General features: G+C 40.2%; 1 protein-coding gene across 1 annotated transcript in view; it reads right to left on the reverse strand.

The window, feature by feature from the left end:
* SLX4IP (SLX4 interacting protein) overlaps positions 1–17,989 on the reverse strand; it is a 134,390-nt gene extending 116,401 nt beyond the window's left edge. Inside the window, 2 exon segments of the mRNA XM_006870415.1 lie at positions 11,775–11,895; positions 17,888–17,989. Of these exon segments, the coding sequence (XP_006870477.1) occupies positions 11,775–11,895; positions 17,888–17,989 (223 nt within the window).
* Between the last annotated feature and the right edge of the window lie 313 nt (positions 17,990–18,302).

Consider the following 18,302-nt stretch of genomic DNA (forward strand, 5'->3'; position numbering starts at 1 on the left):
TACTATATATAAGTTTGGGTGTTGTTGAGCATCTCCCCTCATTTCATATCAGCTGGATGCTTCACTCTCAGCTCTAGCCTTCTTTGGCTATGAGTCCCCAGGTCTGACCACACTTTGGTCTAACCAGCCCTTCCTCTTCTCTCTCTCATCTCCAGGCCAACGGAAATCAATGGACCGGGGCTGAACTCAACCCATTTCTTCATTGCTGCCTTTCCCCCTCTTCCACTCACCAGTAGACCACTGTGGTCACCAGTAAGATTACATGCCTGCTCATGTGTTCCTCTTGAGTTTCAGTCTTAGAGGGACAGTTGTCCTGAAAAATCTTGATTACTTGCCTTGATGGCTTCGCTGCAAACAGCTTGCTTATTCTTATAGCAGTGAGTCCTATTGACATTTTGTTTTAGGTTTTTCATGATGATTTTTCTTTGAAAAAGTATCTTCTGTGTCACTCTAGCTGTTCCAGCCTGGTCTGTTTGTCCTTTCTAGTGGTAATGTCCCACCTCAGAAGATTCTGGATGGGACTCAGGATTCCACCTAAGGTCCTATACTTTGCAAATGTTCTGCAAGAGGCGTATCTTCACTGGGAGAGTTCTAGAACCCCTTTTAGGTATTCCAAACAATTATAGGCTAAAATCGGGCTTACAAGTTTTCTTTAATCATGTTTCCCGACATTCCTTTCTATCCTAGTCAAGTATCTATTTTACAATAGTAGGCAAGGGAAAACAATATTCATAAGATAGTCAAGCATCTTAATATTATTTCCCCTCTTCAAACTATGCCTAGATCTCTGTATCACAGAGTCCTGTTGTTCCAAGTTTGAGCATGCATCACGATTTACCTCTGTACCACTTAGACCATGCAAACCTGTCTCAGTGTTCCCCTATCTACTTTGCTCTAACACTTCCTCCCCATTCTTGTATTACCCTTCCCAACACCCAAACTGTGCTGTGTCTTCCCTTACTCTGTGCTCTACCATTGCCTCCCTCCACCTCTCCCTAAACCCCCCACCCCAACCCCACCATTGTGTTTACCTTATATTCCATGAACTTTTCCCTCCATTTAAGACAGTCTATTTTATCCTGTTATCTACCTGACCTTCCCACCACCTAGATCTCTGTTCCTCTGTGTTTACCTTCTTTCACATTGTAATTGTTTTGATCATAGAGTGAATTCCCAGACTCTCTGAATTTGTTATTATAGTTTTATTCTGTTCTCGATTCTTTCATTTGTAGACAGAGTTCCGGGTGATGCCGTCACATATTTCAATCTCTGGTTGTTGTCTGTTCTTGTTGGTTCTCAGTTCACACAACTCCCTTTAGGTTATTTTTCTTCACAGGGTTGCCTCTGGCAAAATCCCTTAGCTTCTGTTTATCCTGGAATGTTGTGATTACACCATCATATTTGATTGACAGCTTTGCTGGGTAGAGGATTCTTGGGTGGCAGTTTTTTTGCTTTCATGGTTTTATGTATGTCTTCTCATTGCCTTCTTGCCTGCATGGTTTCTGTTGAAAAATCTGAGCTTAATCTGCTTTGCTTGCCTTTGTATGTTATACTCCACTTTTCCCTAGCTGCTTTCAGGATTCTGTTCTTATCTTTGATTTTGGAGAGCTTGATTATTATATGTCTTGGTGATTGTCTTTTAGGATCTATCCTTCCTGGGGTTCATTGAGCTTCTTAAATGCTTGTCTTTTTGCTTTTCAGGATGTTAGGGAAATTTTCTTCCAGAAGCTCTTCAACTATCTCCTCTGTGGACTTGTGTGATTCTTCCTGTTCCAGAATGTGGATAATTCTTGTTATTCCTCTTCATGTTGTCCAACATGAATCTTAGACCTTCTTCAGAGTTTTTTTTTTAGTCTTTTTTCTGTTTGTTTTTCTATCTTAGTAGTGTTGAGAGATTTATCCTCTAGCTCACTAGTTCTGGCTTCTTTCTCTTCAATTCTACTCCTTTGCCCTTTCAGTGTATTGTCCATTTCTGATATTCTATTATTAATCATTTGGACCTCTTTCTGTAGGTTTTGAATTCTTACTAATGCTGTATCTATTTTATTTGATTGTTCCTGTAGCACTTTCCTGACTTCTTCCTTATTTTTCTCAACTGCACTGTAAAGTACTTTGATATATTTTACAATCATTTTTCTGAATTTCTTCTCAGGCATTTCCAAAGCCTGCCCTCCTTCCAGTAAGGACGGTAGGTCTCCCTCCAGATCATTTGTCTCAGTCACTTTATCTCATATCTGGACATGTGCTGATATGGTCATCTGTTTCTTTGGGGGGGGGGCATATTCAGTAGTTATCTGTGGCCTTAATACTTAGATGGTTGTGTGTTTTGGTCTTTTTTATTTATTCTGATTGCTTCCAGGTAGATGTTATCAGGAGATGGGCTTCCCTTTTCACTCTTCTTCCTGAGAAATTTCAAGATGCCATTGTTGGTTGTTATGACATAACTGAGGATTTAATTTTTGGCCTGTTTCCTTTTTGTCTGCCTGTCCTGCTCCACAACCCCCGTTTAGGCCTTTTTCCTAGTGATAAACAGTTCAGGGCCGGTTGTGGCGATTTTGCGCTGCTGTTTGGTTTTAAGTGGAAACCGTCCCTTTAAATTTTTAGGAGATCTGTGTACATGCGTAGTAGAACCCTCCGGGGGGTGGGTGTTGGGTGTCCACTCACTCAGGCACCCCATCTAGTCACCAGAATAGAGGTGTGTAGACAGTGAGAGACCAGTGAACAGACACACAAAAAAGAACGTCCATACCTAAATGTCAGCGGTGGTGTCAGGCTGACCTTGCGGTTTGCAGCCCGATTCATAACCACTACGCTACCAGAGCTCCTTACAATAGTGCAAATCTTAGACGCAGCTTACAAGTCCCACCAATAAAATAGTATGTTATTGTTACGTGCTGTCAACTCTGGCCCAACACACAGCAACCCTCTGAAAGGTTTCCAAGAAGCAGCTGGTGGGTTTGTACTGCTGACTTTATAGTTAGCAGTCCAGTGCTTACCCTACAGCACCATACTAGGACCTCATAAATTAGAAAAGACATTTAAAAACAGTAATATGCATTAACTAAGAAAAGTAATATGTGTGTACGGAAAGATTTTTATACTCTATTAAGTGAAAACAAAACAAAACAAAAGGTTATAAAATTTTCTGTTTAAAGCAAACTTCCTCAGGAATTCTAGACAAGCTTTCATTTTCATCTTTGGGACAGAACTGTGTTCCCTGCTAGTAAGAAAGACTGGGGAAGGAGTGTTTAGCTTTCTTTGCTTACTAGTAGAAGGTGACAAGAGAACGGCGCTTGAGCATAGGTACTAACCAAGGTGACGTACAGTATGTGCCACACCAGTGATGGAACCATTGAAATGTTGCTCTATCCCTTTTCCTTTTTCCAAGTTAGAAAGTGATATGAGCCAGAACTGCTGAGGTGCAAAGGATGCAAGCTCCTATGGTGTTTCTTAAGATTCACAGTACTGCTGTTGGCATTGTTAAGTGCCGTCAAGTCGGTTCCCACTCATACCGACCCTGTATAAGGTTTTCCAAATATGTCCATCTTTGCGGGAGCAAAGTGCATCATCGTGCTCCTGAGGAGAAGCTGGTGGGCTTGAATCTACTGACCCTGTGGTTCACAGTCCTATTCTGATCCTACAAAGCCACCGCACCCCCTTTATAGTACTATTGAACTAAAAATCAGAAAAGTGTCACCTAACGCAATAATGCTTGGTCTGAAGATTCCATTTGCTTAAGGTTGGGTCAAATGAATCTTTTTGCTTATATATCAGGTGTCGTAGTGTAAATGCTCTGAATCAGGTATACCTTCAAAACCAGTATTTGTCACCCCATGTATTGTAGAATAAAACTATGCTCCATAGAGAAAAATCTACGGCTGTTTTTTCTGAAGTATTATCACCAGGAATTTCTTCAAAGACACCTCTGGGTGGACTTGGCTTTCCAAACTTACAGTTAAGAATTGAGCACATTAGTGGTCCATATCACTCAGGGACTCCGTGCTGTCCACTGCCGTTGAACAGATTCCAGCTCACATTGATCCTATGGCCAGAGTCAAACAGCTCCTTCAGGTTTCTGAGACTGTAATTCTTTATGGGAGCAGACAGCCTCATCTTGTTTCTGCAGTGACTTGTTACTGCTGTTGTTAGGTGCTGCCGACTCAGTTTCAACATATTGCAAAACACAGCCTGGTCCTACGCCATCATCATAACTGTTAATGTTTGAACCTGTTGCTACTGCCACTGTGTCAATCCATCTCATTGAGGGTCTTCCCTTTTTCACTGATCCTCCACTTAGCCAAGAAACATGTCCTTCTCCAGGGATTGGTCCCTCCAAATAACATGTCCGAAGTATGAGATGAAGTCTTGCTATCCTGGCTTCTAAAGAACATCTTGGTTGTACTTCTACCGGGATAGATTTGTTTTTTCTTTCTGAAAGTCCACTGTACTTTAATATTCTTCTCTAACACATAACTCAAATGCAGAGATTCTTCTACAGTCAGCCTCATTCATTGTTTAAATTTCACATGCATATGTTGTTGTTGTGTTGTTCTAACTCATATCGAGCCTATGCACAACAGAATGAAACAATGCCTGGTCCTGTGCCATCCTCACAATTGTTATGCGCTTGAGCTCATTGCAGCTGCCAATGTGCCAATCCATCTCATTCAGCGTCTTCCACTTTTTGATGACCTACCATTATACCAAGCATGACGACTTTCTCCAGGGACTAGTCCCTCCTTACAACATGTCCAACATATGAGAGACGTCTTAGCATCTTGGCTCGAAGGAGCATTCTGGCAACACAAATTTGTCTATTCGTCCATGGTACTTTCAATGTCCTTTTCCAATACCATAACTCAAACACATCAATTCTTCTAGGGTCTTCCATATTCATTGTTGAACTTTCGTGCACATATGAGGTGATAGAAAATACCATGGCTTGGATCAAGTGCACCTTCGCCCTCAAATTAGTATCTTTGTTCTTGAACACTTTAAAGAGTTCTTTTGTAACAGATTTGCCTAACACAATACACCAATTGATTTCTTGACTGCTGTTACCATGAGTGTTGGCAGTACATCCAAACAAAATGAAATCTCTGACGACGTCAGTCTTTTCTCAGTTTATCATTGTTATTTAGGATCCTGTTGTGAGGATTTTGTTTTCTTTACACTGGGGTGGAATTCATATTGAAGGCTGTAGTCTTTTATCTTCAACAATAAGTAAAGTCCTCTTTGCTTCCAGCAAACAAGGTTGTATCATCTGTATATCGCAGGTTGTTAATGAATCTTCCTCCAATCCTGATATCAATTTCTTTTTCATAGAATACAACTTCTTGGATTATTTGCTCAGCATACAGATAGAATACGTTGGTGAAGGAATACAACCCTAGCACACAGTTTTCCTGATTTAAACCCATTACCATGCAAAAACCATGTGGAAGTCATGTCTGACTTCCCCTGGATTCACACGGGCGAAAGAGAATCAAACTCAAAATTGCCCAAGGCCGATTCTTATGAAGTGGAGATCAGACATGCTTCCACCCTAAAAGTTTCTTTCCCCTATTCTGACACAAACCAACCATCCCACAGCAATCTGTGCTTCATATCTGGATTCAGTAATCCATTGATATGGCCTCACAGAACTCATAACAATACTCCTGATTATGGGATTTATTAGGGAAGTGAACAGGATACAATTCAGGATCACAATCAACTCAGGGTGTAGCAATTCTCCAGGTAGGGAACACCTCTTGTCTGCTATACTATAGAAACTCTTGTCTTCAGCCTCTCAGCCTTGTGGTCCCTTGGCCTCTGCCCTGTTTGGGCAAGTGCTACAAAGCTCTTTTAGCCAGTCTGTGAATGCCCAAAGGACACAGTCTTCAAGCCAGTCTCCTGCCCAAGGGTACTCAGCTCATAGCCCTAGAGCTTGTAGCTGCTCTGTCTCTACATGTCACCACCTTCTGCCATCATCTCTGCCCTTGCCTCTTCTGTCGCTGTTTCTCTAGGTAGGGATCTCAAGCTCCACTCATGCTCTTCCTTCTTGATAGTCCTGAGCTCTTCAATCTACACTTCTGAAATGGCCCCTTTTAAGCCTAGCTAGAGGGCAAAACTAACCAATCCCTGGGGTCTTAGAGTCCTGTATACCTTATTTGCATGGCCCTACCCAATCATATGGTGGGAATTAAGAAGATTTAGGATAGAAAAGCCATATCAAGTAAATTCAAGGTACCACACATGCAATAGAAATGATATTGTTTGTTGATTTCTACATTCTGTTGGGTCACCTCTTTTTGGAATGGGCACAAATATGGATCTCTTGGCCAAATGGCTGTCTTCCAAATTTCTTGGCATAGATGAGTGAGCATGTCTAGTACTGCATCAGTTTATTGAAAGATTTCAATTTGTATTCCGTCAATTTCTGGAGCTTTGTTTTTCATTAATGCTTTCAGTGCAGCTTGGACTTCTTCCTTTAGTACTATCCGTTCTTAATCATATGCTACCTCTTGAAATGTTTGAACATCAACCGTTTGTTTTTGATATTGTGACTCTCTGCATACCTTCCATCTTCTTTTGATACTTTCTGCATCATTCAATATTTTGCCCACATTGTTGTTGTAGTTAAGTGCCATCGAGTCGGTGCCAACCCATAGCGACCCTGTATAAGGTTTCTAAGGAGCACCTGGTGAGCTTGAACCACTGATCTTGTGGTTCAAACCGACTTTTCAGTCCAGTGCATTAACCCACAGCACCATACCAGGACTCCAGTTTGCCCATAGAATGCTTCAATAACGCAAGTTGAAGCTTGAATTTTTTTTTTTTTTTTTTTTTTCCTGTTCTTTCCACTTGAGAAATTCTGAGCATGTTCTTCCCTTATGGTTTTCTAACTCCAGGTCTTTGTAGGTCTCTTTGTAATGCTTAAGTTGCCCTTTGAAATTTATGGTTCAGTTCTTTTACTTTCTCATTTCTTCCATTTGCTTTAGCTTCTCTAAACTCAAAAGCAAGTTTCAGAATATCTTTTGAATTCAATTTGATCTTTTCTTTCTTTTCTGTGTTTTTAATGACCTTTGGATTTCTTCCTGATGTTGTTCTTGATGTTATCCCACAACTCTTCTGGTGTTTGGTCATTACTGTCTAATACATAAAATCTGTTAAGATGGTCTCTAAATTCAGGTGGTATCTATTCACGGTCATATGTTTGCTTTCATGGACTTGTTTTAATTGTTTTCAGCTCCAGCCTGAAATTTGTCTATGAGTAACTGATAAGACTATTGCACAGCTTGCTCCTCGCCTTGTTTTGGCTGATGTTATCGAGCTTTTCTACCATCTGTTCCCACAGATGTAGTCAATCTGATTCTGTATATTCGATCTGGTGAGATCAATGAGTATAGTTGCCTTATATGTTGTTTAAAAATGTTATTTGCAATGCATAAGTCGTTGGTCTTGCAAAATTCTAGCATGAGATCTCCAGCACCGTTTCTGTCATCAAAGCCATATTTTCCAACTACTGATCCTTTCTCTTTGTTTCCGACCTTTGCAACCCAATCACCAGTTGTTGTTGTTGTGACGTGCCGTCGAGTCGGTTCCAACCCATAGCGACCCTGTATAGGGTGTCCAAGGAGCAGCTGGTGAGCTTGAACCACCAACCTTGCAGTTCAAACGGCTTTGCAGTCTGACGCATTAATCCACAGCACCACATTAATCACCAGTAATTATCAATAAATTTTGATTGCATGTTTGATCAATTTCATACTTAAGTTGTTGGTAGAAGTCTTCAATTTCATCCTCACTGGCTTTAGTGGTTGATGCATACATTTGAATAATTGTGGTATTAACTGGATTTTCTTGTAGGTGTATGGATATGAATCCTAGCAAAGACAACTCTGTACTTCAAGAAAGATCTAGAAATGTTCCTTTTGACAATGAATGTGATGAAATTCTTTTACAACTTGTCATTCCAGGCATAGGAAACCATATACATATCTGATTCAAAATGGCCATTATCAGTCTATTTCAGTTGTGTCATCTGCATATCGCACACTAATGTCTAGGATCTTAATGCATTCCATTTCATGTTTCACAACTTCTAGCTTCCTAAATTTAGACTTCGCACATTCCATGTTTCCTTCATTCAATTCTCAATTAAAAGTTATTAACTGATGTTTACAGCTGTTTCTCCTCATTTGGATTTGTGCCCCATCAGAAAATGAAGGTCCCAAAAGTTTTACTCCATTCATGCCATCATGATTAACTCTACTTTTAGGAGGCAGTCGGATTTTGAGTGCCCTCCAACCTGACAGGCTGATCTTCCAGCACTGTATCAGACAATACTCTGTGGTTTTTCATTATGTTTTCACTTTCTAGTACTATATCTGACAATTTTCTGTTGGTAGTCCTAAGGTTTTCAGTGGCTAACCATTCTGAAGTAGTCCACCTCTCCTGCCTAGTCAGTCTTAAGTGTGTAAGCTCTGCTGAAACATGTCAACCATAGGGTTAAAATACCAATGACATAAGCTTCTGGCATTGTAGCAACACCAAAGTCACCACAGCACAACAAATTGACAGACAGTGGTGAGTGGAGTGGCTGACAGGTCTGAACAACTAGCCTTGAAGTTAGAAACCCAACACTTACCCCACTGTACCAAGGGAACCTTCACAGGCAAATATTAACACAACTTTCTTTCTAAAGAGATGGACAACCCCATGCTACGTTCGCATGATCTGGTGACACAGTTCTCTGAGGGCTAATAAGGTGCCGAACCATAGTTATATATAATAAAGTACAAAGAATACTGGGCTGGTAGTCAAAGGAGCTGGGTCTGGGATCAGATTCTCCTACTTCATAGGAAGACATGGGAGAAATGTAAGAGTTACAGGCAACAGAGGGAAGTATTTTAATATAAACAATCCCTCAATAACAGTGGTCTATGGGTAGATAGGACTCCCGGTGTGGTAATAAAGGATAAACACTGAACTGCTAGCCACAAGGCTAGTGGTTCAAATTTACCAGCGGCTCCTTGGTAACCCTACACAAAGTCGCTATGAGTTGGAACCAACTCAGTGGCACTTAACAACAACAATGAGTAGACAGGGGTCCTGCTGTGGTACTGTAGGATAAACACTGAACTGCTAATTACAAGGTCAGCAATTCAAGCCCACCAGTCATTCCTCAGAAACCCTATACAGAGTACTATGAGTCAGAACTGAGTCAACAGCAATTAACAACAACTTGTAAACTTGTATGGTAGACACAAAGACTGAATGGGTGTGAGAGGGAGACTGGGAGTATGTCCACAAAGATAAAGATTTGGCAGAGGACATTTATACATGGATAATTACCTTTGCTGCAAACCTATCCATGAATGTGAAGGAGTACACAGAGAGCAAAGTTATGAAAACTTCTTAGACATTACCAAACACCTTGAGGGAACAAGTTGCTGGGCCTAGGCACTCAGGACCACAGTCTTAGAAGACACCATGGTCAACTGGCACAACATAGTCCACAAAGACAAGAATCTATCTTCTATTTGGTGAGTAGCAACTGGAATTTTAAAAGCTTTTGAGCGGCCTTCTAAGTTGCAACTATAGGTCTCTCCATATTTAGAGAAAAGAAGATTAGAAGATACTTGAAAACAATTCACCCAAAGGATTAATGGACCACATGAGCATCAGTTTCCATGACCCCGAGATCGGAAAAATCTGACGGTGAACAGTTACCACTACCAACAACTATGAAAGGGATCACAAAGAAATTCCTGGATCGAGTGGGAGAAAATGTATAATAAAACTTAAAATCATAAAAAAGACCAAGCTTACTAGTCAGACAGAGACTGATGGAACTCTAAGACTATGGACCTAGGTCACCATTCTGGGTGGGAACTGAACTCATCCCCAGGGCTCAATTTTCCGCAAAGTAATAGATAGGTACATGGCCAGGAAGGTGAGTGAGTGGGTGGGGAAGTAGGGTGGGGGTGGAGGCAATAAAACTAGTGAAATTTGAATACCATCTAATGGTCAACAATTCAAGATCAAAAAAACAGTATTTAGCCAAAGGAGAAAATTCAGAAGGATTGAAAAAGTAGGATGAATGAAAACAAGAAACAACGGAGGAAGTAGATACATGACCTTGCATTGAGGGGATTATAATCACTGAGATGAAATGAAGTGTGTATGATTTGTTGAATGTAAAACTGATGATCTGCTCCATAAATCTTCACTCAATTCACAATAAAAAGTGAAAAAACCAAACCAAACCAGATTCTGCTACTTGTCACCCAAGTATCCTTTTATCCAATGTATTACTGATTCTGTGTATCATGCACTGGGCTGAATAGTAGGAAGGAAGATGATAAGAGGGGAAAATGATCAAATAAACGAGACAACTTCTCTGCTCAAGAAGAAAGACTATCTTCTATGCAGTTACATCACTCAGTTTTATAGCTCTTCAGTTTCTTCACCTATATATAAATTGGGAAATAGGGGAGACTTTCTCCATCTTAGTTTTCTATACATTTTGCTCTGGATAATTTTTTGTTGTGTGGGTTGTTCTGTGCCTTTTAGAATCTTGTCTGATTTCTTTACTGCTGCTATAACAGAAATACCACAAGTAGGTAGCTCTGACAAACAGAAATTAATTTTTTCCCCATTTAGGAAGCTAGAGGTCCGAATTCAGGGTGCCAGTTTTAGGGCACAGTTTGGTCTTTGTTTCTTTTGAGTTTCTGCTCCTGGTCAATCTTTATGTGGCTTGGCATCTGTCTTCCCCCAGCTCTGCTCTGCTCACATAGCTAGTCTCTTTTTAGATCTCAAAAGAGATCCAGTTAAGGTGCACACTACACTAATCATGCATAATTAGCATAATAAAACCAACCCAATCCTAAATGGGATTATAACTACAAGCATAGAGGTTAGGATTTTATGACATATTTTGCTGGACAAAATTCAATGTATAATAAACAGATGGTGAGCAACACCCCTGACCCATACCTGTTAGATGTCAGAAGAAACTCTCCCACCAGTCATGATAACCAAAGCTGCCTCCAGACATTATTGACAAATGTCCCCCAGGAAGAGAGATGGGTGGGGCTAGCCTCAGTTGAAAACCATATGAAAGCATTTAAAAACTATAAAGCCTTAAATCAATTTATGTCAGTATTGATATAAATCCATCTGTAAGATTATTTACCAACAACTAAAAACAAAAACAAAAACAAAAGTCTTTAAAGAGTTTTATGGTTTCGTTGTTGTTGTTAAGAACCGTTGAGTCGGTTCTGACTCACAGTGATCCTGTGTAGGTTTTCCAAGGAGCAGCTGGTGTACTTGAACCGCTGACAGTGCGGTTCAAACTGACCTTGCAGTCCAGTGCATTAACGCACAGTGTCATGCCAGGACTCCATGGTTTCCTTTGGAATACTTAATTTTATATTTTTATAACTTTTACCCATCATTAAAAACCCCTCAGGAGTCCTGGTGGAGCACTGTACAATGATCCCTAGACTGCTAAGTGGAGAGCTGACAGTTCAAACCTACCAGCCACTCCTCAGAAATTCTGCACAGGGTTGCTATGAGTTGGAACAACTCGATGGCACTTTATAACAACAAAAGCCCTTCAAGACTTTTCAATTAATTTTATTTACCAAAATAAAGTCTCTTCATGAGAACATATTTTCTAAATGTATCACCCTACTAACATGACACTCAGAGTCAGACAGAATTGCTATTTCTACAAAGCAGAAACTTTCTTTTCTTTATCCAAATTCAAAGTGCTCTTTGCCTACCTTTTAAGGACAAGGGATTGGATCTTGTGAATTCTGCAGTTGATGGTTTGTGCTGTTTACGAACTTCTAAGTACTCCTTAACTCTTGAATCAATGGTTTCTTTCAGCAGTAAACAGAGTTCCTAAAGCAAGGTTTTAAAACAATGTATGTAAACACCTAGCTAAATACAGTGCAAGAAAAACCAAACAAACAAAAAAACGTAAGACATGTTAAAAAGTCAGTATCAAACTTTTTTTGTGGGGTGTGTGTGTATGTGTGTGAAGATTATACACAACCAAACATACAACGAAGTCAACAATTTCTAAATGTACAATTCCAGGACACTGGTTACATTCTTCAAGTTCTGTTACCTCTCTCGTCTTTTTCTAAATGATTTCACCATCATTAATACAAATTCACTGTCCCCCTAAATTTCTCATCTAATTTCTGAGATCCTATTAGAGTCTTGGTGTGGCACTGTAGGATAAGCAGTGGACTGCTAACCACAAGGTTGGTGCTTTAAAACCCATCAGTCACTCCTCAAAAACCCTATACAGGGTCGCTATGCATTGGATCCGACTGGACAGTGCTTAGTAACAGCAAAGGAGTCCTGGTGCGGCGCTGTGGGTTAATGTGCTGGACTGCAAAGTCGTCTTAACTGCAAGGTTGGCAGTTCAAGCTTACCCCGCTACTCCTTGGAAACCCTATACAGGGTCACTATGGGTCGGAGCCAACTTGACGGTACTTAACAACAACTGTAACAACAATGTCAGTTTGATGACATATAGATAACTCTTTAAAGAACACTATGTTCAATGTAAACATTCTTTTCTAATTAAGCTAAACTAACTCTTGGTGTGGAACTGTAGGATTAGCACTAGACTGTGAACTACAAGGTCGGCAGCTCAAATCCAATAGGTACTCTTGGGAAACTCTACACAGGGTCACTATGAGTTAAAGATGACTCCAGGGGATGGTTTCAGTTTAAGGTCTAAAGATTCCATCAGGGCAACAGTTTAGAGGGAGTCATTGAATCTCAGTGGCTCCAGAAAGGTTGGATTTCACAAAATTTGAAAATCTGTTCCACTTTTTCCCCCATTTGGATCAGGGTTCTTCTATAGAATCTTTAACAAAAATGTTCAGTAATGGCAACTGGGCACTAGCCAGCTCTTTGGTCTCGTGGCAAAGGAGGCAATTGTTCATGGAGGCCTTTAGTCATACATCACAATTCCTCCTCGCTCTGATGCTCCTGCAGAATAAAGACCAAGTGGACCTTGGAGGACTGCATGCAAGCTTTTAAGACCCTAGGCACTATGTAATGAACCAGGAGGTAGGAGAGAGACACTAAAATCAATTATTAGATCAATTTATTTTAATGTCCCAAAGAACCATGACCCTAAACCTCTGAACCAACAAAACCCCATGAGGCAGTTGGTTACACACAGACAGTACCAGCAGCTGCCTTTTCACACCTTTCTTAAAATATTTTGGTAGAAATATACTAAATACTTATTTGCCAATTCAATCTTTTTCAGATGTATAGCTTGGGTATATCAACTACTTTACTCATGGTGTGCAATTTCCCTTCATTGATGCTAAATTTCCCTTCGTGAACATTTTGTTTGGCTTTTTTTTTTTTAATTTAGCTATGCGTGTTGAAAGGATGTCATATATTCTCACTGATAACACCACAGATACAAATTTGTTAGTAAGGTGTCTTCGGAACCATGATGTTGGTTCACTCTGTGATCTGGTAATTTATTTCAGTTCTCCCTGCCTTCATGTCACAGTTCTAGGAGGAAGATAAAAAGGAATCACACTGACTTCAATATAAAAATTAGTATGATGAGCTGATAAAATCAGTGAGGTAAAGAATACTTCCACGAAAACACCAGTAAGTTGTTGAGATGAATAAAAGAAGTAAGAGAGAGCCAACACTGGCTGGCAGCCAGGGTCTCACTGAAATGTCTGCTGTGGCCAGGCAGGGGGCAGCCCTAGGGAGAAATCACACACTGACATACTGTGGGTGCAATTGGCAGCCCAGTCCCTAGGGGGCGGCTCTCTGTGATTTCAGCGGACTGTAGTCATGTAGAGATACAGATACGGCATTGACAGATCTTAATTTTTCAAGAGTAGCCATAAACAGCAGTTTTTATTAACTTCCCCTCCCCCCATTTATTGAAATTGGTTCAATTTAAAAAAAAATCTTAACACTGTCATTCGGACCTCAGGTTCACGAATCTACTGACCAAGGAATAGCATTGAGCAGTGGGTTCAAGAGAAACTTGGAAATCAGTAATCTGATTTTCCTCCATGCTCTTGTTGATGATATAGCACACATGCCTGTAGCCTCTGTTAAAAGTGCACTAAATATAACTACCTATTAATGCTGAATGTAAACATTTACAACTTCGGAAACCCTGTACAGGGTCACTACGAGTCGGAACCAACTCCACGGCACATAACAACAACAACAACATCAATGCTGAAAACAATTTAACTTTTTCATATTCTTTAAAGTAGATCGATGTTTAATCGGCAACAAAAACACATGGCTTTGATTCTATTTCAACATATCATGTTGTTGTGGTTGCTGCAACAAAAACCTATGCTTCTTAATTTAGATTAAGACCTGCCCATTCTGGTTCAATTCCTAAAGGCTCTGCAGAAGGCTCGGAGCTGTGGAGGTCACCTCAAACCTGTTTCACTGGTTTCTTGCAATGCCATCTCAAGTTGATCTCTTAGAATCTTCATAAATTAAAATGAGAACAAAGTCTAAGCCGCTTCTAAGGGCAATGAGAGCCAAGCTTTTTCTTTTATTGTAAAGGCTATACTTCTCACACCGTATATGACCACCTTGATTTCATTCACAAATGTGAACTTCTAGATAAAACAGAAATGCTGGTGTCTTCTCTCCTGATTTTCACTTTGCAACTCAGAGATGTAGCGCCTTGTGGAATACAGATATCCATTTACAGCTGAGTATTTTGGCATTGTTCACTCAACAGAAAAGCAACCATGCCTCATACTGTTATTTTAATTAAAGAAGTTTGTTTCACATGCAGGGCTCAACTATGACTGAGCTAAAAAAATATGCGAACGACATACATGGAAATAAGAATTGCTAAAATTTGGCCATAAATGCCCTATAAGGCTAGAACTAAAAATAGCATGACAAAAATAGAGCAAAGCCCCATATACATAAACATTCTCCCTATACTTAATGAGGCTTTGCTGCAATGACAAGTTTCAAGAATGAAAGGTAAACCCGTGTACAAAGTGGTCAAGATACCCCGATAACTGCAACATGTAGGGAAATTGCTCCTTCAGAACCAGAGAAATGAAAGAAAACTTCAAAGCTAAATGTGAGGGGCAGAAGAGAAGAACAAGTTAAAATCAAGAGACCATGAGAAATGCATTTGGTATCCCCAGACTACCAGAGACTTAAATTCACTTCTTCAAGTTTACAATGAGACCGTTTTTGAGTTCAATTGTTTGGGTACAAGCACTACTTGGGCTAGACTCAAAATAAACATATATTTAACACATGTAATCAGTTCCTTTTCTGCAAAGGAACTGGATATTCTTAGACTTTCACTATATAAAGTGACTGTTAAAGTGCGATCAAGGAGCTCTGGTAGTTTAGTGGTTACGAATTGGGCTGTGAACTACAAGGTCAGCAGTTCGAAAACTACCAGCTGCTCCGTGGGAGAAAGATGAGGCTCTCTGCTCCCATAAAAATTTACAGCCTCGGAAACCCTGTACAGGGTCGCTTTGAGTCAGAACCGACTCCACAACACATAACAACAACAAAGTGCGATTAAATTGGTGGCTCATGAAATCCCAATCATGAGGAAATAATCTAATGATAATAGAGATACAAGTGTTGAGACATTGAACACAGGCTAAAATCATATCCTTTGCTTGACTAACTTTTCTTTTTTATGATACACACACACAAATGATCCCAGAGCAATATTAATATTGGTGAACAATTTTCAAGGAACAATTGAAAGTAGAAACAAGGGATGACCGACTTTGCTTTGAGAGGAAAGATTTGGTCGCTGGCATGGCCTGCTGCTGCCGCAGCTCTGCAGGTCTGATCATGCAGCCTTCCTCTATGCTAAGTCATGCCCCACTGCACTACAGTAGGGACTAGGTGGAGACACATGGCTAGGTAGGGTACCCTGGAGACCTGGCCTCACACACACTTCACATAGGAGGTGACTCATGTACCCATTGCTGTATTTTAAAGCCTCCCTAGTCAAGTGATGAAATAGCAGTAAGAAAGGTGTAAGGCCAAGGTGGTAAAGCAGGGAGAGAATGGAGGACAATATGAGTCTGGAACAGTGGATTCTAGAATGCTGCTAATTTTTAAGTCAAGTCAGAGGCTTTACGAGTGAGCTCCCCTTGGGCATGTATTAGTCACTTTGGGGAAATGAATGAACTGCTCTGAATCAAGGGGACATGTGTTAGTAAGCTAAAACTTAGAATCACAGAGACGTGAGTTGCAGTAGAAGATGCTGGCCTGATAACTATTAAATCCTAAAGCCGCCAGTAGACAGTGACTTGTCTCCTAGGCCAATCTTGCGCTGTCCTTTCCCAAATTTGGGGTATTTGGTGCCCTCTACAAAATTCTGAAATCCTGATATCATTTACCTCTTAACTGAAAATGTACTACCCTAGATATTTTCTTTGGGATAACCACCATTTTTTTTTTTTTCTAATTATCTCCAAAAAACTGATTTAAAAAAAAAAATTATTCCTTGATTCCACCAACCCCCCCCCCCCCGTCTTGGGGGTAAGGGGCGCACTATCATTATTTTCTTCTCCACATACCATCTTTTTCTGAAGCATATTTTTATTTCTAGTTCTAAAAAGCTACTGGAGCAAATGGGTATTATGGATGACAAGAAGTGCTGTGGTATTTTGAAAATTATATAAAAGCCATGGCCTCACTAATCCTGTACTCACGTGAGCAGGGATCTGGAGAAGGACACAAAGTACATGTGAGAGCTAAATCCACGTTATAAATGAGATCGATGAAGCTTTGAGACAGGAGTGATTTATTATTCTTGCCATGGACTTGGCTCTGACTCATGGAGACCCTATATACAACGTAGAACAAAACACTGCCCAGTCCTACGTCATTCTCATAATCAGTGATATACTTGAGGCCATTACTGCAACCACTATTTATTTTGAGTTCCTTCCAATAGAGGGGATTCATCTTCCAGCACTACTATATCAGCAATATTCTGTTTTGCTCCATAAGATTTTCATTGGCTGGTTTTTGGAAGTAGATCATTAGGCCTTGCTTCTAGTCTGTCTTAGTCTGTAGTTTCAAAGAAACATGTTTAATATGGATGAGTCAACTGGTATTTGAAATACCCATTGCATAGCATCCAGCATCAAATCAATATGCAAACCACTACAGTGTGAAAACCTGACAGAAGGCTGGTATGCAGTGACTTACACAGCATCTAGTTGAGCCCTTTCATCTGTAGATGAGGCAGCTGAGGCCCAGGGAAGTCAAGAATCAATTTCCTGTCACATGACTATACACTTTACTCACTGACCAAAGTGAGGGAAGGAACACAGCCAAATGTCTCCTCATTTGTTGTCGGAGGCTCACGATAATAAAAGGACGGTAGAAGATAAAAGTGTAGAAGATGAGGATTTCAAGCAGGTGTGAAAGATCAGACTTGTGCTAACCCGTGCACCTGTTCCAGGTGCTCGCTTGGTTCCATAATTCACAACCAGTCATACTAAAATCCCTGCTTACCTAGCTAGAGTTAGTCACATCTTTTCTTCCTTCCTTTCTTTCTTTTTCTAAATATAGAGAACCCCTCCCCCTAAAACAAAAGGACTGGAAATAGATGGTTTAATAATAGAGCGACATATAAAATGTACGGATGCAGCCATTTCTGAAGAATAAAAGGGGTGGGGAAACAAGAGGGTGTATATCTGGGGTATATTATTGGGGATAAAATAATTGTGCTTCAAGGGTTAAATACCACTCAGAATTTTTGCCGACTTTTTGTGAAAATGGAAAGCTAGACAGTTAATAATTCTTCTTCTAGCAGCAGCTACTTGCATTTAAAAGGTGAAAACAGTTTTGTTTTTTTTCTTACCTCTTTCTTCTCTTCAGAAAACCAGCTGGTATCTTTGTTTGAACCTTGAGGTGATATATGCAGATCCACCAGGACAGCAAAGTTCCTACACTTGAAAGACATAATGGCAGAGTCAGTATCTATGCGATCTACGCCAGCAAACAATGAGAATATCTCACAAATTTCTACGTGTCCACATATAATGAAATGGTGATTCATTTTTCCCCCAACAATGTTCTGGGATAGGGAACAGGATTATGGATCATAATCCTATACTCCTTTCACAAATTAAAATTTTATAGTGCAAATATGCTGATGAGAAATGCAATTTTAATCTGGCTGGATGGAAAAGACAAAATACGTCTGGCCTATAACTCTCAAAGGGGGCAGCCCAGGCATTCAGTGGCAGTCAGAAGGCCAGTTAAGTTAAATAGAA

This window comes from Chrysochloris asiatica, unplaced genomic scaffold, assembly GCF_000296735.1.
Source record: "Chrysochloris asiatica unplaced genomic scaffold, ChrAsi1.0 scaffold00141, whole genome shotgun sequence".
NCBI classification, from domain to species: Eukaryota; Metazoa; Chordata; class Mammalia; order Afrosoricida; family Chrysochloridae; genus Chrysochloris; species Chrysochloris asiatica.